The following is a 23,689-nucleotide window of genomic DNA, read 5'->3' as shown; positions in this document are numbered from 1 at the left end:
ACAGTTTTTCAGTGTTGTAGATCAATTTATGTTCACATTATTAATGCTGCAGTTAAACAGTTAAAGATTCAAATACATGTAAAGATGTAAAAAAAATTTTAAAAAAGATAATCATCATCATCATCATTTACAAGATTGACATATTTTGTAGTGAGATTTTGGTCTCTTTAACGTTTTGGTTAAGGAGCATTTAATAACCTGTTAATTTATTAGGTCGAGCTGTGTCCTCAAATTATAATAGATTACAAATTCTGTTATTGGTTTATCGCATTTATCACATGAACACTGCTAAACATTTTCTACTTTATGTAATTAACACATGATGGACCATATTTAGTTTTGCTGATTTTTTCTTGGTGTTTGCACAGGTCGCAGGTTTACAGCGTCGTGTGATGGAGCTGGAGTCCATGGAGCATCAGAACCGAGAGCTACTGCAGGAAAAAGAAACTTTTCAGCGGCAGAGTGACCAGAGGCACAGGGAAACCACCGCCCAGCTGGAGGCAGCACTGGAAGATGCCAGGGCGCAAATCAAAGAACTCTCCATGCAGGTTGGTGTTGCTAAAAACAAGGCCCAGAGCGTGGAGGAGCAGCTGGAAGTGAGCGATGCCAAATGCAGGGACCTGGAGCTCAAGCTGGCGGGGCTGTATGCAGCTCTGCGCCGCACTGTTGGCATCAACCACGTGAGGCTTTCAGACAAACCAGGGTCACGAAGACGGTTTCCTTCCCCTTGGAGAAGCCACTTCTATTCAAAAGGTATAGTTGGGTCTTACAATAGGGCATCATGGTGCCATGTTTCTCTCTGAAAAATTGAATCGATGAGTGTGGTGTCTGGTCAGGAGGAGAGAGTGTGGCCAATGGATCTCTGCTCTCCGTGGCCTATGGTGAAGACAAAGAGCTTGACTTGGAATCAGTCAATACAGCCCTGCGGGAATTCCAGCAAGAACTCACAGATGCTCAAAGAGACAGGGTATATTTAAAAATCTTAATAACTGATTATAAGTTCAATGATTCAAACTCTGATATTATAGTCATATTTTTTTCACTTAAATAATGGCTTTGCTTTCCTCAGGATGAAGCCAAGGCTCAGGTAGTCAGTCTAACTCAGCATGTGACTGAACTCAAAGACAGTCAGGATAAATCATCCTCCCAACTACTACAACTACAAAAGTCTCTGAAGCAATTAGAGGAGGGTAAAAACCCACTGAACTCTTCACTCATACACAAACTAGCAGTAGTTATTTGCCTAAGCAAGCAATATGTTTTACATATATAACAGATACATATATTCTTTCAGGAAAACGAGACGTGGAAGAACGATTGAACCAGGCACACACTTCGCTTTCCCTGCAGGAAGAAGCAGCACATTGCACAGAGAGAGAGAAGAGAAGCCTTGAAGAGGAGCTCAGGGCTAGTCTGCAAGCCGCTCAGGCTGAATCCAGAGCACTTCAGGTACGTAAAAAGCAAAATATTGTTGAGAGAAATGTTGACAGCATCTTCTTTGAGGCTGAGGAAATCCTGTTCTTCTCCCTCTACAGGACAAGTTGGAGGTTGTTCAACAGTTAGAAACTTGTTCAAATTCAGAACAGCAGAAACTGAAGGAGTCTCTGGAGGCAGCAGAAGGCAGGGTGAGAAGTCTGGAGCTTTCTCAACGTGCTCTCGAAGGCGAGCTGCAGAGGGCCCAGCTGAGAGTGGCAGAGCTGGATGCTGAGGCAGGTGCATTACAGGAGAGGCTGACGGACATGAGGAGAAAACTGGGTGAGAGTGAAGACCGGTGCGCGGCGCTGAGGTTTAGTGAGGAGAGACTGGCCACGTCATTGGCTCAAGCTGAACAACATGAGAGTCAGCTGAGAGAGCAGATTCACAAACTGTCAAACACCCTCAGTGACAGCAGGAGCAACACGGGAGCCCTGCAGGAGCAGATAACGCAGCTGCAGAGGGCTCTGACTGCCAGCGAGCAGGACCGAAGGCTGCTGCAGGTACAGTCTCTCACCTGAACCCTCCATCCAGCAGGAGAACAACTCCCATGTTTTAGCTGGCCTCATCAGCTCTGGCATATTTTTTATTTACTCTGCTGTGGTTTCATTCAAACTCGTCAAAATCTGAGCAGTAAATTAAGCGCTACATCTATCCCACCGAGCATTTTATCCGTTGATTAGAGGTCTAAAAGATTCTAAATGGTCCGTGGCAATCAAGACTGAAATTGGGTTAAATGTGAAATTAAAAAGTGAAATTAAGTTGATCTTTCGATTCGATTGGACTTTTGTGACACAATGTCCAACTGCGCTAAAATAAATGAATTGTTGATAATGTATCAATACTCTGCATTCACTCATTTGGCTAAAAATCTTCCGTCTGCGTACCCAATAAAGGAAAGAGTAAAAGTGTCATGACTTCAACCAAACAGGGGATTTCAACAGCCATTTGTCGGAGTAAATGTCCTAATATTTGCTAATATTTGCTAACATGGTGCCACAAGTGAAAGAAGCACCTGGAAACCAAATGTCCCTTCTGAGAGAAACTTCAAAAGAGAGCTGGCTCTGAACCAGAGGCAACAAGACTGTTGGTTGGACTCTGATTGTGCCTGATACGGAGATGAAGGCAAGATGTAAGCTAGTGGAGTATTCTTGCAAAAACATTTTACAAACGGGCTTTCACAAAAACCAAACAGAAACTGATGGATATGACACATGATCTAGAGGCTAATTTGCACAGAAATGAATACATCTGTGCCTTGAATTGTTTGGCTTGTCTTTGGTGTAACTTGGGCACAAAAGGTTTTCAAAAACACTGATTTCGATTTGGAAGGTGCAAATGAATATGTTTAGTAAGGCGACCAAAGTGTATCAAGAGGGGTTATTTGAGTTACTTCTGCACTCTTATTAGCAGTCTGGCCATTTTGCTCTGACCTTTGACATCAACAAGTCATTTTCTCCCAGAGAACTGCCGCTCTCTGGATATTTTCTCTTTTACAGACTATTTTCTGTAAATCTTAGAGATGGTTATGTGGGAAAATCCCAGGAGCTCATTAGTTTCTGAAATACTTAGACCACCTGTCAAAACCCAACAACATTCAGACTATCTTAAATCATCATTCTTTTACACTTTGGTGCTCAGTTTGAACTTCAGCAGGTCATCTTGACCATGTCTAAATGCTTTACTGGACAGGGTCCTTCCGTGAAAAAGGTGATCCATTGCGTTGTGTTTTTGTCGATGTGCATGTGTCCATAGGAACGTCTGGATAAAACACGAGACGCCCTTTCAGAAAGTAAGAGGCTGAACCACATGCTCGCAGAGCAGAACCAGAACCTTCAAAGAGTCCAAGAAAACTCAAACTTTAATATTTCTGAGCTAGAGAAACATAACAGAACACTAAAGGAGGTGAGTCACAGTGGTAGAAGTGTAAGCAAATACAGGTACAAAGGTCAAGACACTGTTTTGATGTGTGGTTGATTAACTGTGTCCCAGAGCCTAAAGCAACAGCAGGAGGCTGAGCTTCAAACCTCCCAGCAGCTGCACAGAGAGAAGAAAGAACTCCAAGAAAAGGTCGCCAATCTCCAGAGCTTCTTGCAAAAGCTCCAGAGTGAGAGAGCTGAGATCGAGAAGGTGGTGACACGCTTTGGTAAAGACAAATCTGCACTTAGAAAGGCGCTGGAGAAGGTGAGCTGATTGGCCTGCTGCACAGTGCTTTCAAACACTGATTACACTTATCAGCTTTCTCCCCGAAATTCAGAAAGCTCGGTGAGATTCTGTGTGGCTGTTGTGTCAGTGTGTAAAAATAAAACCTGAAACAATTAGCATTAAAAACTAATACATTTTGGCAAGTGCTATACAAATAAACTTTATTATTTAAACAAGGGATCACCAAAAATGCAAAACAGGAGAAACATCCATAATCTTTAGTTGCTTTACTTCTTATTAAACCCTGAAGGGCCAAAGCTTTACTTTAGGAGCTAACATGGCTGAGTAAAGTTTTTTTTTTTTTTTAAGATTGTGTTTCTCATATCAGTGTAGTTTCCTTTATTTATGAGAGATGTTCTAAAATACTCTAATGTCATTATTTATGGAATCTAAGTAATTTTATCCAAATCCATCATATTTCCACCTGATCTTTATGCCATACTGTTCCACTGTAGAAGGGATGTATTGCCTGAAACTACACCCGCCTCTGAAAGCTACCAACTGTTTATCCAAACAGAGACCAGTACCAGGGAGATAGTATTTGGGTATCTGGGCAACAAACAGTTTTCCAAATAAGCAGCAAGTTTGTCCGAACTCTGGTTGCTCTGGTTGTCAAACGAACAAAAAAACGTGGACTTTTTAATATCTCTTAATGTTTCTGTAGTTCTGTTAGCCGTGATGCACGAATGCACAAATATATTTTACACAAAATCCCCATTATCCTCGTCACACCAGTGGACCGGTTCCTGTGAAAACTATGAAAAGTTGTAAGAAAAGTAAATTGACAGATTTATAATGTTTACAATTAAAAATATCACAACAGCACGTGTAAATATATGTGTGGGGTTACTGGAATGTTAAAGTCAGTCGATCAAGACACGGTATACACGAGATTTCAGTCAGGTGTTAGAATACACTGATTGTTAAAAATGTTTTACTTGTGTGTGTGGCACACAAAACCTAATATTATAAAGCTGCCAGCCTTAACAAACACAGGGGAAAACACAGATGCTGTAGTTATAAATAAGCATGAAAGAGGATTATTCATTATTTGGGGCTTTTATGTCATAAATCAACATAAAAGTAAAAAAAATAAGAACAGTTGTGACAAATACTGAGAATGAATCCCAGTTACTAAAAAGCAAAAAGCTGAAACAAGGCATTAAAGCCACGATCTTAATTCTTTTTTTAAACCCAGGCCCTAAAGTATTACTCTGCTTTTGGTCAGTGGACCTAAAAGATATTTTTGCTGAATATGAGGTAAAATATCTGTAATATACGAGGAAGCCAAACCACAATTGGCTTTAAATGTAATTAAAGACTGCAAATTCTACAACTGCTGGAAGCCTTTGTGTGACAGCAGCCAGGTCTGAAGTAATCCACGTTTAGTGTTGGTCAGAAGGCTCCTGGACCAAGTGAAGACATATAAGACACATAAAAATACTGAACACTGTCTTTATTATTCTGTAGTTTAGTGTTATTATTTCCTGAGCTTTCTGTTTGCTGTAGAAAGTCATCCCAAACTGAGGGAAATACGGAGGTGGACTGTGGGAACCGAGAGGCTCTGTGCTCGGCTTCTGCTACACCGATTACAGGAAGGCACATGGGTGCAGAACAATCATGGTAAAGTCGTTCACGTTATGTCACCCTCGTGCTGTTGTCAGGTGGAGATGGAGAGGTTGAGGAAGGAGGAGGAGGCAGCATCTGTCGCCAGAGCACGAGAGGAGCTGGAGCAGAGGGTGCGGAGTCTGGAGCAGCAGCTGGCTGGAAAACAGAACGAGATGCAGACTCTGCAGGTGAGAAGCTCCAGGATTACAGCAGAGGACGAGCAGGGACTGCACTGGCAGCACAAACTGTTTTATAGGATCTATACGTAATCCTCAAACAATCCAGCTGTTCCAGCAACTGAAATTATGGTTATATTTTCATCATTTTTAATGGCTATGTTGTTTCTCATAGCATCCTGTTTCCTTCATCTATCACAGACAATCTAAAGTTTTCTAGTGTTCGTAATGATGATGTTAAAAACTCCAAATAAACGGAAAAAATCATTTCAGCTGTCATCGCTTCAAGATACTGAATTTAATTGACACTGAGTCATTTCTGTGCACTCCATCGCTGCTAGAGACAGTATGAAAGATTGATTGGTTAGTGTAGTCAACTCAATGCGATGAGCAAGGGTTGGATCTGACTTTGAAACCACACACCACACACACCCGGGATAATCTTTCTTTCTGGCTCTAATAACAACTATAATTTACAAAATGGACTTCATGTTTTACTTAGTATGACCTGAAAGTAGAGTCCATAAACTCATCAGAACATTTTTATTGTAAAAGGATTGAAGGACAAGCAGTACCAGCAAACAGTTTCACAGCAAATATCATAAAGACATTTAGTAGATTGAAAAGGAAAATTACAGCGTCGTCGCATGTTTTTTATCATTAAACAAAAAGTAATTTTAAGTGCTTAAATAATGACTCACCTGACTAACCTAATTAAAACGACTCTAAGATGATGTTTCTGAGATAAATACCATCCATTTTCCACTGGTGGGTCAGTCTTGTTATGACCTACGATGTACATACTCATGTACATGTACATACATATAGAATTGACTGGGCTAACTCAGTTAAGCCTTTCTGGACCCAAAGAAGAAGACTTTCCCATCTCAAAGTTCAGGAGTTAAACTCTAAGTTTGTGGTTTCTGGAACAGGATCCAGATGTTGTACAGCTGTGGCATTCAGGTGTGGCAGAGAGAGAGAGAGAGAGAGAGAGAGAGAGACGGTGTCTTCCATAAAGAAGCCAAAATGTCAGTGGATCTGACAGCAGCCTATAAAGACACAACAAAAGAAATGTGTAAATCAGAAAATGCAGAAGTTAAAGACAGCTGCCTTCCAAATAATGTGTTTGTAAAAATTTGTGATCAGAGAACCCCACCAGGAGACACTAAAAGTACACAAAAACCCGAATTTGACCTTTTCTCTCTGTGTTTTCAGTCTCATAATCTTTTCTGAATTGTCCTCAGGCCCACATCTCCCAGTCAGAGCATGCTCACGCACACCGCCTCCTGGAGGTGACAGCACGCCACCACCAGGAGTTGGATATGGAGACGGAGCGTCTGAGAGACAATCAGCTTCAGGCAGAGCAGGCTTTGGAGAGCAGGGAGAAGGCACATCGACAGAGGGTCAGAGGCCTCGAAGAACAGGTATTTTAAATCTACCTGTGAATGTTTTCTGTGTGATTACAGATATTGGTTTTTTTTGTTTTTTTTATCTGGGGTTTTTTGCAGTTGCTGGCGCTCAAAGAGCAGCTCGATCAGGAGACGAGAAGACGACAGGCCTATTTCAATCAGATGCTTCAGCCCGGCGTGTAGTGAGAGTGAGAGCGTGCTCCTCCGCCTCTGTTGGCTGCTTCCCAACAGCGTTACGTTTCAACCTACATCTCCATACAGAGAAACCCACTCCTGCATTCGCTCCCACCTCGCACATGTGCACACAGGATTACATTAATCCAAAGGAAAACTCAACAACAACAAACAAAGAGCGTTTTGTTTATAAGTGAACTGGATGTGCCAAATTGTTTTAAGGATTTCCTCTGACTCACCGCAGTTGGCGTTTCTAAGTCTGCTCATGCTGTGTCAGTTTTCTTGGTTCATACTTTCTTCTTTTTCCTAGATTTTTATTTTATTTTTGCAAACTCATTTGTCATATTGATCATGTGAATCCCAGTAAGAATATATATGAGTGCAGATCCAAATATTTAGAATAGTCATTTGCAGATTTTAAAAGATTTTTTCTTAGGATGTCAAAAAGACTAAATAAATGAATGTTATCATGTGTGGTGTTTGACTTAATCAGTACTAATGGTGCAGAAGTTTTGATTATTTTCAATAAACTAAAGCGCAGTTTCAAAGTTTCACAATAGTGTTGGCTCTTTCACGACGTGTGAGTTTTGCACTCTTACAGCATTTGTGAATTTAGTGTTTCTTGTTTTCCTGTGTGAGAGAATGACCTTCTGTCGCTGTTGCCATAGATTTCTGTCAAAGATAGGTGCACACTCCTCATGATCCTTTAAAAGTTCACTGCCACTTATCCTGTAATCATCCACAACCCTGAACTATCGCAGTAGCATGTTTTCATTCTGACTTTGAGTATCTTAAACACCAGTAACCCGTTTCCATTTTCTTCCATTTAAATTCACACTTATTTCCCCAACAGTTCACACACATGTCTTCTCACTGTGTCACATAGCAGGAGTTTCACTGAAAGGGGAAAATCCTGTCAGTTTCTTTAAAGCAGCCCTTTGATTACCATAGATCCGCCCAGTGCTTATCCAGTTACCGGCCTCGTTCTAGCTATTGGCTAGAAGGAGCTAATTATGCAAGGTAGTGAATCCCTGTGGGGGAGGTGGGGCCAAAGCTGAAAGAACTCCTTTGGCAAGCAGAATAGAGCTTTTATTGAGGATATTTCTAAGCTGACTATCAGGGACCAAATCACTGGATTGTTTTTAAAAAAAAAAATCTCAGCTGAATCAGGTTGCTCCCCCTCTTTCATTCCTTTCCTTCGTTTCATTTCAGTGAGACAGAGTGTAGCTCATGCAGTGCCCAGCAGAAAGCAGAATGCAAGGAATCTGCAGTATTCCCCTGTCTCACACAAGAAGCCCAGTTCACCACTGAAGGACAAGTGAGGAGAACCAGAGAGCAGTCAGAGGAGGATTCAGAGGGAGAACGTGCGGTCTTGTCTTGTTCTGCTCTGCTCTGCTCTTGTTGCCTCAGGTGTACGCGCTCCTCCCTCTCCTCCGCTGTGCCTGCTGTCAGCTCCATCCCTGGGTGGCTGAGGCCATGGTGCTGGTGCTGGAAGCCCTGCTGCCCTGCTTCTGCACCCTCTTCTTCCTGACCCTGCTGCCCGGCGTGGAACCTGCTGTGCCCCTGGAGGACTTCTACCCCTTTGGCCGGGACAAGGGGGACTCCCAGACCATTGCTCAGGATGACGGCGGCTCTGGGCTCCTGGAGATCTCTGTTGCATTCCCCTTCTTTGGAGACAGGCACACAGGACTCTATGTGAGTACAGAGGAGTGTGTTTCTGCTGATGTGTTTTGAAATCACTGGTTATGAGTGTGCATGCACTTGGTAGCTGGAAATTGGATCTGAAATGTTGTGGATCGTATAAGAGCCTCAGGGAGCTGAGATGTGGCACACAGCCAAATACTACATTGCGGTACCCTCAGAGAATTTGTATACGTTCATGTAGAATATCGCGTTTTCCCCTCACGGGTGTAATCATACTCCTCTGTGACTTTCTCTTTACATCTGCCCCTTTCTGCACTCTGAGGTCCCTCGAGTGCACAGAGGCAGAGCAAGAGACAAACTATTAGCAGCACAGTGGTAACTCCTGTTATAATAAATCTGAAAAGAGCTGTTAAAGGAAGTGACAGTTTGTGTTCTTACTGTCGCCGCAGCATCTGTGAGTGGTTCTCTTTTCAGAAGGAGCGAGAGAGCGGAGGGAAAATATGCACAGCAGAGAGAGAGAGAGAAACAGCACTCATGGGAGGAAGCCCAACGGTTTGACAAGGATTTTCGCACAGCACAGTGAAACAGCCTTTGATCTGCCTTTGTCATGTATTGGGTTCGGTTCCAGCGCATGGAAAGGCAGAACTCCCTTAAATCAACACCACCTGTTGTGGTGAGGCATCTGCGTTTGCGCTTCATATCTCCCCTTCCTCCCTCTTCAAACACTGGGCGAGGGAGGCTGAGGAACCATGGCAACAATGGGCAAGGTCAGAGGTTGTTTTTCTAATCTGAGCGTTTACGCCACGAGCGGTGAGGTCAGCTCCCTCATGTGGAAAAATGTAAAACTCTCCTGCATCTAAACGCAGCGTAAAGACAGAGACGCGATGTTTACGAGCACAACTGCTGGCACTTCTCCTTTAACAATACTGATACTCTGCAGTGAAATTAGACAAGATAAGACATGTTGCTGTTTGCTTGGCTTGTTGATCTTAGACTGAATTATCATCTGATAGAGAGATAACAATCTAAATCTGAAAAATGTGCTGTGTTGGTAGTGATGTGATATCCCGTGGCTCTTGCTTTGCGTCTCATTCTGAGGTCAGAGAAAGCAAAAGCAAATTATAGAAACCACTTGAAATTACAGTCACGCTTGTTTTAAAACCTCACCTGAATCCATTTAACATGCGCTGTAAAGCAGGCAGCCCACAGGGCAATATCTGCCACCAGAGAGCTGCTTTGAACAGGTAATATTTCAGTGAGTACTAAAGGGGTAAATTTGTATGAATAATTTCTCCCAGGACTTTGTTCCAAGCCTCTGGGCTACATGGAAGCTGCAGAATCAGACTGGTTTTAGATGGTTTGTGGGCGCTGTCACGCTTCATTATCATAACTGATTCTGCTGAGCAGTAAACATGCCTCGGAGCGTATTTCTGAACCAGGACGTCTTGTTTGCAGGAGTTTCCGTAGATTTAAGGATCATCACAGCCATGCAGCGCTTGTTTACAGATACTTTTAATGTCACCTAAGATACCGACTTGGTCCCACTCCAGTCCCATTTCTGCCTCGTAACCAGGCTGTCCCTCTGTTACGGTCTGTGTCAGGGAGTTTTCTCATGTTTCTCTCCTCCTCCGGGTCCTCCCTCCCCTCCTCCCTTCCTCCCACGCCTCAGATAACATGGCAGGGGTCTTCCCCCTGGAACTGTCCAGCTGCTTTATCTGAGAAATGACCAATCACTTTAACATAATGCAGATGTATCTGCAAAGAATCTTAGAGGGCTTCTAAACAATGCGTTTCATGGATTAACTACTCTTACGGATGACCGGCGTAAACACAGCGAAGGAGCACATCCAAGGTCAGAGAGAAAAGAACACAAGTTTAAAAGCAGATGTGAGAATAGACGGGCACGATCAAAGGGAGTTAGTGCAGAGAGAAACTCTCATGGATAGTGGAAAAAGTCCCAAGTCTTTCAGTGGATTAAATAGACTGTCACTGGAAATAAATGCACGTAAACAACATTTCAGTACATTTAAATGTTTCCACCGAGAACGTTCTACAGCATATCTGTATTTTTACAGATTACACATCTGCTAGTGCTGATCTGGTCTTCTGAAGAGCACCAACACTTTGTACAGTTTCATTCACTCGTTTCACTCACCACCGTGTATGGCCCAAAGATGTGTGCGTAGAGTTTTATTCTTTGTACTCTGCATGGGTGCATTTTACATGCATGTGTAGGATGAGAGATGTGTGTTATATTAGAAGCAGTTCATCTTCCAATGGAAACGATTTTTCTGCACATACTTAAAAACATCTTAAAGTGTTCAAGTGAATGATGCTCTTTTAAAGAATCGGGCTTTTGGGAATACACTTCTTCTCTTTGTTGCAGAGAGTTAGCGGAGGAGGCTGATGCCACTTTGAAGCAGTTTAAGGGAAATGTCTCTAAAACTAACACTTACTCACAATGGGAGTACTTCAGCTACAGCAAAGCTGGAGTATTTATTTGTTCACAGGTAATGCATGACCCAAAAATAAATGAAATGCCCCACTGTTCACCGGTGTGTGTAGGAATGTCCCAACAATGTTAATCAATCTCAGCTCATGAGGAAAAACTTTTGTTAGTTTTGTTGATGGAAGAAGTCAAGCATCTCGTATTTGCTTAGTTATGGCCACAGTGATTCTTTCTGAGATTCGGGACTTTTATTCGTGATGACTGAGCAATGCCTGCGTGCTCTTGCACATGCACTACACAAAGGTCAAGTGTGTGGTGGTGATTGCCCGATGAATGCCTGGCCTGGGTGTTCCCAGCACTCAGGATAAAACAATACAGTTCTGTATGTAAGAACGAAATGTAGGCTTTTTCTTTGGCAGTACATACAAAGCAACAGATTCGACTCCAACTCGTACACGTGTCAAGTGCCCCCAAAAAATACTGACTCTTAATATTTTTTTGTGTGGAGACAAACACGTTGCATTAAAGCAATGTAAAAAAAAAAAAATCTACTACACGCACAAAAAAACGGGTGAGGTCCAAACACCAAGAAACATAGAGCACAATCAATCTTATGGTGGCCCTCACGAAAAACGTCATGACAGGAAGCAATCATAAAAATATAGATTTATTTAATCATCATGAAAAAGTCATCAAAATACAAAAAGTAATGCGTTAAAATGTTACAGTACACTAAAGAATCGTATACATGTATATATTGATCACATTCATTTTTTTAACTGTCTACAAAAGCATTATAAGCACAAACCACATCATGAATAAAAGTGTCAAACCTAAAAATCTTCTAACAGTGAGAGATTATTGATAGTTTGCACTGATGACGACTCATTGCGAAACACATTTACTTTGCCCACAGGCAAGATGAATGTGACGAGCGACACAGGGCTCTGACCCGCGCACTCATTGGCTAACAATGTTTTAATCTGTTTCTGGATTATCGTCCTTTCTGACACAGAATGGCCAAAATTTACAAAACAGACTTTATGTTCCATTTAGCACGACTCAATATGAATCCCCACAGTAGACTTGTGACTTTTGACCATTAACATCTGGTAAAGGCCCTCAGCGACCCTGAATTGGATAAGTGGGAGAAAATGGGTGGTTGGATGGACCCGAAATAAGTGAATGAGGCCATAAACTCAAAGGAAAGTGTTTATTGAGGTCAGGGCTGAGGGACATTATCCCATAGACTTCTAGAGGACTGGAATCTTTTTCCAGCCACAGGTATCAGCCCCTGGAGGCCATTAAAAAGAATGCAGTTGTAAAGCTACATCCATCTCTTATACTGTGTATGGTCTTCCTCAGTAATTGATTTTTGTTAGAAGAATATTTAGCAGTGCTGGTATTCTGTTTGGTTTTGTATGTGGCAGAATGTGAAGAAAAAAAGACTGAAGGTGGGATATTTCACAAAGTGTCAAGTCAGCAGCTGATTTTGGACTCTGCATTTTGAAACTTTAATCCTGGTGTTTTGGTTGCCATCATTTTTGGTTATGTTGCCAACAGAAGTGACTAACTCCAGTATCTAGTATTTTAAAAAAGCCCAATGTAGAAGAGGGAGAACAATGAAACCTTTATGTTTCCCAGGATGGGAACAAAATTGCCACAAAATTAGACATTTTAACATGGAAGTCTATGGGGACTGGGTCACTTTTGGAGTCAGCCTCAAGTGGGCACTCATGGAGTTGCAATTTATGGCTTCGTTTTTCAACCCAAGAGATTGCTGCTTGATTGTAACCTGTAGATGACAAATGAGGTCCTTGATAGAAGTCATTTTAAGCTCTTGCACTTTTAACTGTATGACTGACAAATTAAGACTTTATTTGAGTGCCTTTACGTATATATTACACCAACCCTCCACTTCACCCGTTCTGTGAAAGCATTTCAGTGCTTCCCTGCAGTTGTCGACAGGATTTATTGCCTCGCTCTAAACTCTTTGTAGCATAAGGTGAGCCGGGGCTAAGGAGTTACAGGCCAAGTGCACAGACTGTAGACTGCAGTCACTTCCTCTGGTCTCGTCAAATAATTGGACAGGGTTGTAGCTGTGAAACCTCCGTTTCTGACAAGGAAAACTAATGTTTTCCTGAGCCGATCCATGGGCACCTTTTTCATTTAGGGGTTTGCTTTGGCTTGACTTAAGCCAGATGAAAGTTTATTTTACTACATAAATTGCTCAGCTCTAAAGAAAACCACCCAAGCAAAATCCTGGATGTATCCGGCAAAGAATTCCCAAAAAATAACAAGAGCGTTAGGAAGAAGCAGAAAGAAGTGGCACCGTTCAGAGTGAGAGTAAGAAATATGGGGCGAGAGATGCTTCTTACAAGGTTGAATGATCGCACCACTCTTCGGTCTGACTCTGACCTTGGTCACGTTACAGCGCAACACATGGCACTGGCTTTGAACCCATTCACTCTCCCACGAGTGTGATGTAGGAACATCCTTCTCCGGTTTGGTACAATCTAGTTAGAAAACGCAAGCACAGGAAAATAATGCGATATGATGCAAAGCAATAGGGTCCCAAGTTCATTTTTATTCCTCTGAGGTCATTTTCATATTAAAGTAGCATTAAAAAAAACCCAAAGAAGTATAAATACACTTCTTTAAGCCGTTCCAGATGCTACAAGAGATTCGATTAGGTGATTAAACATATTCCAGTATTAGAATATACACTCTATTTAGTGTTCATGACTTCCTACACTAATTCTGCTGTAAGATGATTCACTTCCAGACCGCTGCCACCACAGGTCTCTCATTAGTGGGCATGTGGGTGTGCAAGGTTTGTAATTCATGTGCGTCCTTCCATTCCTTTAGCGCTGTGCCCTCTCTCTTGTTTTTCTCCCAGTATCGGATGGCGCTCTGGCTGACCTCCGGGCCCTGCCCCTGCACTCGCTCCAATGTTCCCCCCCACACATTGGCCACATTCTCACCACATCACCCTGGTGCAGAGGGGAAGGCTGTGGTCGGGCAATTAACTGAGCCCCCGTGCTGTGCCAAACAAAACTTCCTCTGCTGTTTTTACAGCAAAGTCCTTCAAATTATGGTTTTCATACATGCGTGGAGCAGAGCTGAGCCATCTGACGTTGCTTTGTCACTGTCATATGCAGCTCGGCCTGAATGTTAAAAGAGAGGTAAAGTTCACGCCAGAGTTTAGCGGAAACAGGGTTGGTGCTATGAAGGGAAGAATCTCATGCTGTGGGTGCACAGAAATAATGCATGAATGAAAGCCTTTCACACGGATTCAGCCCTTTATCCCGCAGAACTTTCCTCTCCACTCAGGTTTAATCGTACCTGTCAACATCGGGATTTGAAAAAGTTTTTCCTGAACTCTGCCCAGACCGTCCCTTCACCCCTACCGCTGGCCAAATAGCCTTACATCAGTGGTTCTTATACTTTCGAAGCCAGGGAACATTTACAAGGATGCTCTCATAATTCCACTTAGCTGGTTTGGGTTTGGCATCACTTGATCATGAAGACTGACTCAAATGTTTGTCCATGCTCACCAGCTAGCTAGCAAGCACAAATCCAGATACAATATGATGCTTTAAGAGCTACAGTGCTCCCAGTTTGGAACAGCAAAATGATGGACTTATAGATAATTACTTTGTGGACCACTAGTTTGAGAACCATGATCCTACATATAGACAAGGATTGGAAGACTGAATATTCAGGGATTGGGTTCACTAGTTCAACACAACTCCTAACCTTTCCTAATGTCCAAGAAAAATTTCATTTTTCAGGAATCAGGAGAACATGAATTATACTGGGAACAGTGGTTTATTTTAATTTTTTTTTTTTTTTTTAAAAAGAACAACAATTAATAAATTGTAAAATTATGTGCTCTTATGTGGGCTGATCCCCACAGAGGTTACTGCTGGAAAGCACCAGTTTCATTTTGTGTGGGTGCAATTATCTTTTCTGAACCCCAGCTGGTGAACACTGTGACCCATTTGTATTATGTCATTTAATGAATAGTTGGGTTTCAGATCCACTCTTTTTTATGCACAAAGTCTGCACAGGTAGACTCCTTCCTAAATTATGCTTAATTTTCTCACTTTCTTATTGCAGTGTCCCTTCAGGAGGAGAGTATCCTAGCTATTATCCCAGGTGTTTTTGTGGCTACAATTGAAAGACCTAATGACAGTCATGTTGCTTAATTGAAAAGAGGACAGCTCAGAGGAAAGCTGAATGTGTATGTGATTGTGTGTATTCAAAAAGGTGACCACGAAGAATGGGCAGATTGCAGCTTTTGTGCAAATTTCTCATCCAAACTTTATAATAATTTGTAACAACAAATTTTATAAAAACGTGTCCACCTGAATTTCTGAGAACTAGTTTCAGTGGCCTGTCTCATTCTTGGTTCCAGGGTTAAAGTTTGAACTTTGAGCTGAGCACCAAGCAAACATACATACATACATATATATAACAACATTATGGATAATTTAGCAGAACAAAGTTCTGATATTAATGTTATTTCCAATGCAGCTGGAGACCAACTAAACGTGTATACCACAGAAGAGTTAACTGTGCCCTCTGCTCTCTGCTCTGACTGTGTCATGAGGCTTTCTCCTTTCAAAGCGGTCTGTGAAGAGCGTCACTGTCTCTGCTCTTTTTGACACGTGTCAGGTTAGGTATGTAATGTCCTCTCTGTAGGTTCTCCTGGGCAACTCTAAGGAAACTTAGTTTTTAATAAATAAATGATCCTGTTTTTGGCCTCTAGAAGTCCAGCTGTTTCGATTGTAACGATATAAAAGAAAGAAAATCCAGAAATAAACCAATAAATATATATTTTTCCTGATTATTAGTGTGACTCTTGATGTAATATCTGATGACTTCCCAATCAGTTAATCAAGTGATTAATTCATTACTTTACATATTTTAAGAAGCTTATATTCTGCCATGCAGTAGAACATCCATGCACATTTCTCACAGGGGACAGATTCGTTTACCTGGTTATTTTGCTGCGGGCAAATGTATGGATTTACAGATCGTGAAGTTCTTCCTGCTGTGATGACTTTGCAGGTGTGTGATCAGCAGAAACTGGGTTTTTTCAGCTGCCGTCGTTATTTGAAATAAAAGTAGTGTCTGTTCGCTACACGAAAGTGCAAACATCCGTTATGGGAACTTTCACCACCCCATGCTGCTGTTTATTTTGTGAGGTCAGAAATGCTCCCTCCAGCTCTTCCTCAGCACGCTAACCCCACCAAGTCCTCCAAAGAATTCACAGTGGTTAAATCTGATATGTAAATCTATCAGTTTATTACTGATTTAACTCCAGCTGTTCCTCCGTCTCAGGTTAACAACAATGGCCTTGTGTCCTTCCTGAGAGAGGTGTCGCAGTTCACACCTGTAGCTTTTCCAATCGCTGGAGACAGAAGGGTCGTGGCGCCGTTCTGGGCTGATGTGGACAACCGTCGAGCCGGGACAGTCTTCTACAGAGAGAGCCAGGATCCTGTGATCCTCAGGAAGGCTTCGGGTGATGTCAGGACGTACTTTTCAGAGTTCCCCAACTTCAATGCAACGTGGGTCCACATCTCTACATGGCATCAAGTCACCTTCTTTGGAGGAAACTCTCAAACACCAGTATGAATTCTCATTTAACATCCTGCAACCATGTAGACGCAGTACAATGAGGGCCTATCATGCTCATTTCCAATTCTATTTATTTATTTATTTTAAATCTGCATTCAAATGAATACAATCAGCATGAATTTATTTTGTCTTCTGGAATGGTTTGTGCCAGAAAAAGGTTTAGAAATAATGTTTAAGGGGCAAGTTTTGATTGGTTGCCCCTCAAAAACAGAAAGTTTGAACAGCAGGTTTGTGGGACTAATGTGGTTGCATCTTAAAGATCCAAAAGTAGAAAAACAATTAGCTGAAAGCTTGTATAGAGACGAGCCACCTCCTGCTGCCCATTAGCAAGAATGCAGATTGAAGGCACTTCTGCTCTTTGTTTCATCTTTTATCTACAGTCTTTTATGAGCTGAGTGTTTAGAGCAGTCTGAAGTCTGAGCTTTTAGTTCACAGCAATTGCTTTTGCATACACTGACCTCATTTTTGAAACCTTGACCATGTTTAATATGATCATCCAACAATGGAACAGGAGATACATGGCAGAGTATAAGGAAAAACAGAACTAGCCCTCTTTAAAGTGTCTTTAGGGTCTAGATAAGTGACTCTTAACCAGGGATATAGTTTGGTTTCTTGAGTCTTACAGAGTAGTTTTATATGAATGGCCTGAGTAAATCATCACCTTGAGGATTCTGATTCTTACAGAATTTCCTAGAAATCAGGAAGCCATTTATCTGAGCCTGTTTCTCTTCTCTGCAGGTGAATACTTTCCAAGTGGTGCTCATTACAGACGGAGAGCTTTCCTTCACTATATTCCAATACAATAACATCACTTGGACCACAGGCATGCATGCCAGCAGCGGAGGAAACCTCATTGGGCTAGGCGGGATTGCAGCACAGGTAAGGTCACATGTTTATCTGCAGACGTTGTACCTCCGGTGTGATACGCTCTCCGACAGCATTAATCTAAACTGTAATTCAGCTTTTTTTCTTTTCTTTTCTTTTTTCTTTTCTTTATTATGTCTGCCTCTTCCCAGGCAGGTTTTAACGCTGGTGATGGCAAGCGCTATTTCAACATCCCTGGCTCTCGCACAGCTGATGTCGTAAATGTTGAGGGAACCACCAATGTGGGCTTCCCGGGCAGATGGGTCTTCCGCATAGATGACGCAAATGTAGAAGTGGGAAGCTGCAATAACTCTGGTAAGTGCTGGTCTTTGGGGATTAGTTCTTCAAATCCACTTTGTTGTCTTAAGGAAAGCTACTGTGCTCATTTTACCTTCATTTTAATGTTCTTGGACTCAGATTTGCATGATTCATAGCTCAAAATAATCCTTATTTGTCTTATATTGGACTTTGGTGCAGCCCTTTAGTTCAGTGTCCTAGTCTGGAACAAACCATTTAGCTTCTTTTCTTTTTAAATAAAAGAGACTAGAATGTGGTAAATGTAGATGTTAGATTATTTTCCCTAACACAGCATAAACTTAGAGCAAGGCCTGGATAAGTAATAGCACTGGTGCCGGACACCATCTAAACAGGTAGACCTCACAAGTAAAGCAGAGATTTAGGTATAATAAACAGACACAGTGATCATTTCCACCTCCTTATTTTTATGAAGAACCTTACTAGAGTTGCTTTGCATGATTTATAGGTAAAACAATAATCCTTCTTTATCTTTATCTTTATCGTTACCGTGTCCCCCAGCTAAGCCACTGCCTAAAACAAAGCTGTTTTTACATAATGTTTGGCTTCCTTTTTAGCTCTTTGTTTTTTGGCTACATCTCAGAAACTGAACTCTTTCACAATACATGACATCATACAGATCCAAGAGTTAAAAAAAATGTTTTAAAACTGAGTGTTCAGAGTCTGAAGCCTGAGCTCTGTGCTCACAGGGATTACTGCACATACTCTGACCTCTTTATTTCAAACTTTGGTTTATGTTTAATATGACACAAGACTGGAACAGTACATATATATGATTAAAAAAAAACAAGGAAAAGCATAATGCCACCTACCCAGATCTAAAAAACAGATCTAAAACAAATCCTGTCATTGTTAAATTGAATCTAAGGTAAGTTTAGCATAATTAATAAAGTTTTACACTAGTTTTTACACAAGGCTCATCATCGTGATTCCTCTTGGGTTAAAGTCGTTTTCTAATACAGCCAGATTTTAACACTAAACTTACAAAAGATTAACTAAACAGTTCCATCGACCTCCTTCTGCAGCGTCAGTGTGCCCACACCTCCGCCCATGCCTGAACGGAGGCCAGTGCATCGATGACTGTATTAAAGGCAACCCCTCCTTCACTTGCTCCTGCTTGGCTGGCTTCACCGGTCGAAGATGCCAAATCGGTGAGTTATGGTTCACACTGCTTCCTGTTCTGTCGCTCTGCACATTGTGAATGACTTCCTGACTACCTGAGATGAGGAAAATTAATGTCAGCAGATTTTCTCTGCCTCACCGAAGGGACACCTGGATAATTCCTTAATACCTGTATCAGTTTCTTCTCATTACTTGACCCTGACAAGAGGATTCTCTCAAATTAAAAATGTCATGCTATCTCCTCTGTGTTTTGTGTTCCTGTCACTGTAGATGTCAATGAGTGTGCCTCACAGCCTTGCCAGAACGGAGGGACCTGTAAAGACCAGATTAATAGTTTCATGTGTCAGTGTCCACCTGGTTACACTGGGATTCTTTGTGAAACAGGTAAAACTGACACATTACCATAAAGTGGTATCTTTTCCAGTTGATCATTCATATTTGCAACTTTAAAAATGTACTTTTAACTTAAATGGAAATATATTTTTTATTTAAAATTTCTCCTATTGATCTGGAAGAAATGCAGTTAATTTAAGTAATACATATTTCATATGTCATGCTATCACAGAAAAAGTTTTGTGTGATGTCTGTGGTTTGTTTATTTGCTACAAAGCAGAAAAGCTGAAAACTGCTTATTTCAAACCGTGTGTGAACTGTGGAGTGCCGCACTGTAATTGCTCCAGTTTAGCATTTTCACCACAGAAAAGGTTGAGGGGTTTTGTTTTTTTAGGATATCTTGGTCCAGCCTCTCTGGAGCTTCTGTGCTTCTTCCCACAGTCCAGCCTGTGGAGATGTATCAGACCTCTTTTAATACCTTTCGCAGCCAGCAGCACATACTTGGAGAGTGAGGGGAACAGTGTGGCGGATATATTAATCAGCTGAGTAAATATTCCATGAGCGTGTCTCTCTGTTTCTCTACATGTGTGTGTATGTGCGCACGCTCGTGTGTGTGTTGCAGACATTGACGAGTGCAAAGACAGGCCGTGCTTCAACAACGCGACGTGTGTACGAGGCGCTGGCGCTTTCACCTGTGTGTGTGAGCCGGGTTACACTGGTGTCCTGTGTGAGACAGGTGAGCGGGGGGAAAGTAGGCATCATTCTCCAGAGGAAATATTTTCTGCTGCTTTCTACATCAAACTGAGTCTTTTGGCAGATGCTTCTTTCCAAAGAGCTTCCCAGTCTACCTAGACAAATGGGTTACGGTTGAATGGATTTGCAAACCAACTGGTTTTTTTTGTGGGGGGGAGAAAGTTCACCAAAGTCACGTCGGCCTCCAAACCAAAAACCTTTTTTTACTAGTTCTCTTTAATTGTTAATGAAACTTGAATCTAATGGTGGATTTAATAATCGAGCTCAGCACAGCTCATGAGTTCTTGTTTGTACATGAGACCAGATTATTGTTAATCCCACACACCTGGTCAGTGAAACTGTACGCTTTCCGGAGGGAAGCTCAGTGCTCCTAATCCAGCAGAGCGTCTTACTCAATAATGTCTCGTTTTTCCCCCTGACGATTAATAAATCTTAATGACTCAACAGCAGATAAAGCTCTCGTGTCTAATTAAGTGGCTTTTGTTAATCCTGCAGACATAGACGAGTGTGAGTCGCAGCCCTGTCTGAATGGAGGGGAGTGCATCGACCGGGTGAACAACTTCACCTGCACGTGCCCCGCTGCTTTCACTGGGACACTCTGTGAGACAGGTGAGCAGAAGAGCGTGTTCAGAGAAGAAGTTCTTGACATAACCTTCCTGTTTAGCTTTCCGTTACGTGGCATTTATCCAAGTGGGTCGAGCACAAAGGGGGAACATTTTTAGGTCTTTTGGAGTGTTTGTAGCTGAGCTGCTTCTCCAGTGTTCCAACATTAGGAATTTCATTCTATTGCCACAGCAAATATTTTCATCGTTCTTTATCACACAGTTTATTTGATGAAGTCAAACAAATGTGCCTTAATAGACATAAATCTTGACAAGAGTAAATATAGCCTTAAATAACAGACAGGGTTACGGTTTTTTTTTTAAAGCTCAGCTATGAGAAACTCTAGTGTTTGGGTCTGTTTAAAGAGCTCAGCAGTTTGTTTGTAATTGAGATTCTGGTCATGGATTTTTACATCCAGAAATATCACTTGTGACCCTAAATACTGAGAAGGCAATGTGTTTGCTGACAGCTGTGTTCAAAAAGGATATGTGAAAGTATGATAAAACATCCCTAATCATGAAGGAGAAAAGTGTGCCAGTTATTTAACGGAGTATGAAGGTTAGTTTCCCTGTGATGAGGTCACCGCTGTATTTATTTGTCCATCCTCCTCATTTCCACAAACTCCAGCAGCAACATCGAGAGCTGAAAAGTAAACCCGGTATCAAGTGCCAAAAAACTTGCAGTTCCACTAATGTCCACTAGAGGCTCTAAAATGAGTCAGTCCCCATAGATTGTCATGTAATAATGTCCAGATCCTTGGATTGCTGTGACCTGGATGACTGAGAGCCTACACAGACATATTTTACTGTGATTATTTTTATGTTGGCTTGAAATAAAATATCTCCCTCTGCTGGTACTGTAGCTTTCTGCAACTTTCTGAAACTTCTGCATGTGTGTCCTTTTCACACTTTGGAGAGGCAAAGTGTGCAATTAGACACAGTGGACCGGCGTGTCCATTTCATGTTTTGCCGTGACACTGCATTGCGCAGACATCTGATCAGCATCTGTTTATCTCAAATTTTAAGATGTTTTCCACTTGAATATGGTGGTGCTGAATCTGTGATCCCTTTATGAAATTTTCTTAACAACAATTCTAAAATGCAGGAAAAATCAGCATTATTTTTTTATGTTTTATCCAAGGATGTAAAGGGTAACGGCGACTAAGCTACAGTTAAACTAAACATGACATTATTATGTGCTTAAAAAACTCACTAAAGTAAAATCAGGTACCTGCATGTGTGTGAATCTTCATAAAGATTTTAAAATTTCTTAAATATTGAAATAGGGTCCAGAGCCCAATCACTAAGCAGTAGCTCAGAGTCGCTCCTCCACATCGAAAGGAACCACTAGTTCAGCATCTGACAAAGATGCTTCCTATGGGAAAGACCCATCACACTCTAGCAAGATGATGGAAATGGCCTGACTTTTAAATAACACCCTTGTAGTCTTACTGTCCCCTCAAAGCCCCCAGAAGAACTGAAGGAGGCGGTGTGGGAGGTCTGGGCATCTCTGCTTAAACTGTTGCCCCTGCATCCAGAACCCTGAAAAGTGCCAGAAAATTAAAAAGAATAAATATAAATAAATAAAATCTGGTGAAAGATATAGTTCTAATGTATAATATAGCTATAATGCTGGCTGTTATGACATTTCATTCATGCCAAACGTACTGGAGTTGTCCTATACGCTCATTTCAGAGTGAGGTAGGCGGTAGGTGAGGAATTATATCTGCTTGAATGAACCACCTTTTAAAGGGCATTCCTGTCTCCCCCTCTCAGAGCTGCTACCAGTTCAGGTCAACCCCACCGAGGCAGAAAACCAGACAGGTAAAAGCAAGCGCAGCTCCAGTTAAAGCTTTGGCAAAACGTTTTCTCATATTATTCACATCACAGCGTTTCACGTTTTTTCATCTCCAGCCTCGTGTGAAGAGCTGGACTGCAAGAAGAACCAGATCTGTGAATACACCAGCTCGGGAATCTACAACTGCACGTGTGCTCCAGGCTTCTACGGTGACAACTGTGAAGGTATTGTGCAGCTGGCCCGGCTGATGCTCACTGCAGGCAGCTGGGCAGGTAGAGAGGCAGACTGGGGTATTTGAAGAGGAGCTGTGCTATCCCACAGGAATTTGGATCCCTGCCCTGGAAGAGGCTGCTGTGATGATGGATTATTGTAATTATCAAAACTGACACGGCCTCGCCCAGTTTATTACGGGAACCAGTCGCTTGATGTTGTGAATAATTGTTTTATAGCACATTTTATTAGTTTACCAACAAGAGGAAGTGCTTTGTCTAGACTTAAAACGGCCTCTTTATGAGTCAAAGCTGCTCTATGGTATTCAGGCCATTTCTGCACACAGAGCTGCTGAAATATCCTTCCGCACCGCTACTTGCTTCCCTGCAAGTTGCACCACTCCTGTTGCTTCAGGCACAGCTGCTGCTTGCATAACCAGCTTAATCACAAAATATGTAAAACCCCGCCTAATGCTTCTTTTATAAATGCATATTAAGTCATTTTGTTTTAGGGAAGAAGAACAGCAGCAAAGCTAATTCAATCTCCCAGGAGAGGCTGCTGACACCGACTGATAGCAGTTGTTGCGAGGCTTTATTTCACCCACTGAAAGGCTCTTTAACAGCATTTGAGCCATTGCAAATGCATGCTACTTCTCACCCTTGAGCTGAAATAACTATCAGTGCTTATATAGGCTCTCTTAAATCTCCCAAATACTTTCCTGCCTGGCTCACTTGGAAGGCACAGCGGAAAAAGGAGCACGATCCTCCAAGGAAGAGAAAGTAGTGGGACGCAGAAGTGCCTAATCAGGCTCCCAGATCAAAGCGCCTGGGCCGCACAGGTGGCCAATGAAAGTGGCTCTTGCAAAATTAACAATCCATTAATTGCCCTCGGGGCCTTAAGTTTTGGTC

At 42.0% G+C, this 23,689-nt stretch overlaps 2 protein-coding genes across 3 annotated transcripts in view; both read left to right on the top strand.

Annotated features, from left to right (window-relative positions):
- Window positions 1-7,517, top strand: part of crocc2 (ciliary rootlet coiled-coil, rootletin family member 2) — a 43,456-nt gene extending 35,939 nt beyond the window's left edge. The window contains exons 27-36 of the mRNA XM_082524070.1: window positions 369-753; window positions 837-967; window positions 1,070-1,190; window positions 1,295-1,449; window positions 1,536-1,976; window positions 3,229-3,378; window positions 3,466-3,657; window positions 5,343-5,474; window positions 6,707-6,886; window positions 6,971-7,517. Of these exons, the coding sequence (XP_082380196.1) occupies window positions 369-753; window positions 837-967; window positions 1,070-1,190; window positions 1,295-1,449; window positions 1,536-1,976; window positions 3,229-3,378; window positions 3,466-3,657; window positions 5,343-5,474; window positions 6,707-6,886; window positions 6,971-7,054 (1,971 nt within the window). The 3' untranslated portion in view covers window positions 7,055-7,517. The remainder of the gene's footprint in view (window positions 1-368; window positions 754-836; window positions 968-1,069; window positions 1,191-1,294; window positions 1,450-1,535; window positions 1,977-3,228; window positions 3,379-3,465; window positions 3,658-5,342; window positions 5,475-6,706; window positions 6,887-6,970) is intronic.
- Window positions 7,518-7,732: 215 nt separating this feature from the next.
- The window catches only part of sned1 (sushi, nidogen and EGF-like domains 1), a 31,734-nt gene continuing 15,777 nt past the window's right edge, over window positions 7,733-23,689 (top strand). The window contains exons 1-10 of one of the 2 annotated variants that reach the window (XR_014274681.1): window positions 7,733-8,740; window positions 16,488-16,775; window positions 17,523-17,663; window positions 17,801-17,963; window positions 18,989-19,114; window positions 19,356-19,469; window positions 20,041-20,154; window positions 20,667-20,780; window positions 22,550-22,597; window positions 22,688-22,795. Coding sequence is in view for 1 of the 2 variants with exons in the window: in XM_082524071.1 (XP_082380197.1) it covers window positions 8,522-8,740; window positions 16,488-16,775; window positions 17,523-17,663; window positions 17,801-17,963; window positions 18,989-19,114; window positions 19,356-19,469; window positions 20,041-20,154; window positions 20,667-20,780; window positions 22,550-22,597; window positions 22,688-22,795 (1,435 nt within the window). In the remaining variant the exon portion in view is untranslated. The remainder of the gene's footprint in view (window positions 8,741-16,487; window positions 16,776-17,522; window positions 17,664-17,800; window positions 17,964-18,988; window positions 19,115-19,355; window positions 19,470-20,040; window positions 20,155-20,666; window positions 20,781-22,549; window positions 22,598-22,687; window positions 22,796-23,689) is intronic. The other variant, XM_082524071.1, reaches the window with a different exon arrangement.

Source organism: Aulonocara stuartgranti, assembly GCF_965226115.1.
Source record: "Aulonocara stuartgranti genome assembly, chromosome: 23".
Lineage (NCBI taxonomy): Eukaryota > Metazoa > Chordata > Actinopteri > Cichliformes > Cichlidae > Aulonocara > Aulonocara stuartgranti.
The sequence above is the reverse complement of the archived record's forward strand: the minus strand, read 5'-3'. Positions and strand labels throughout refer to the sequence as shown.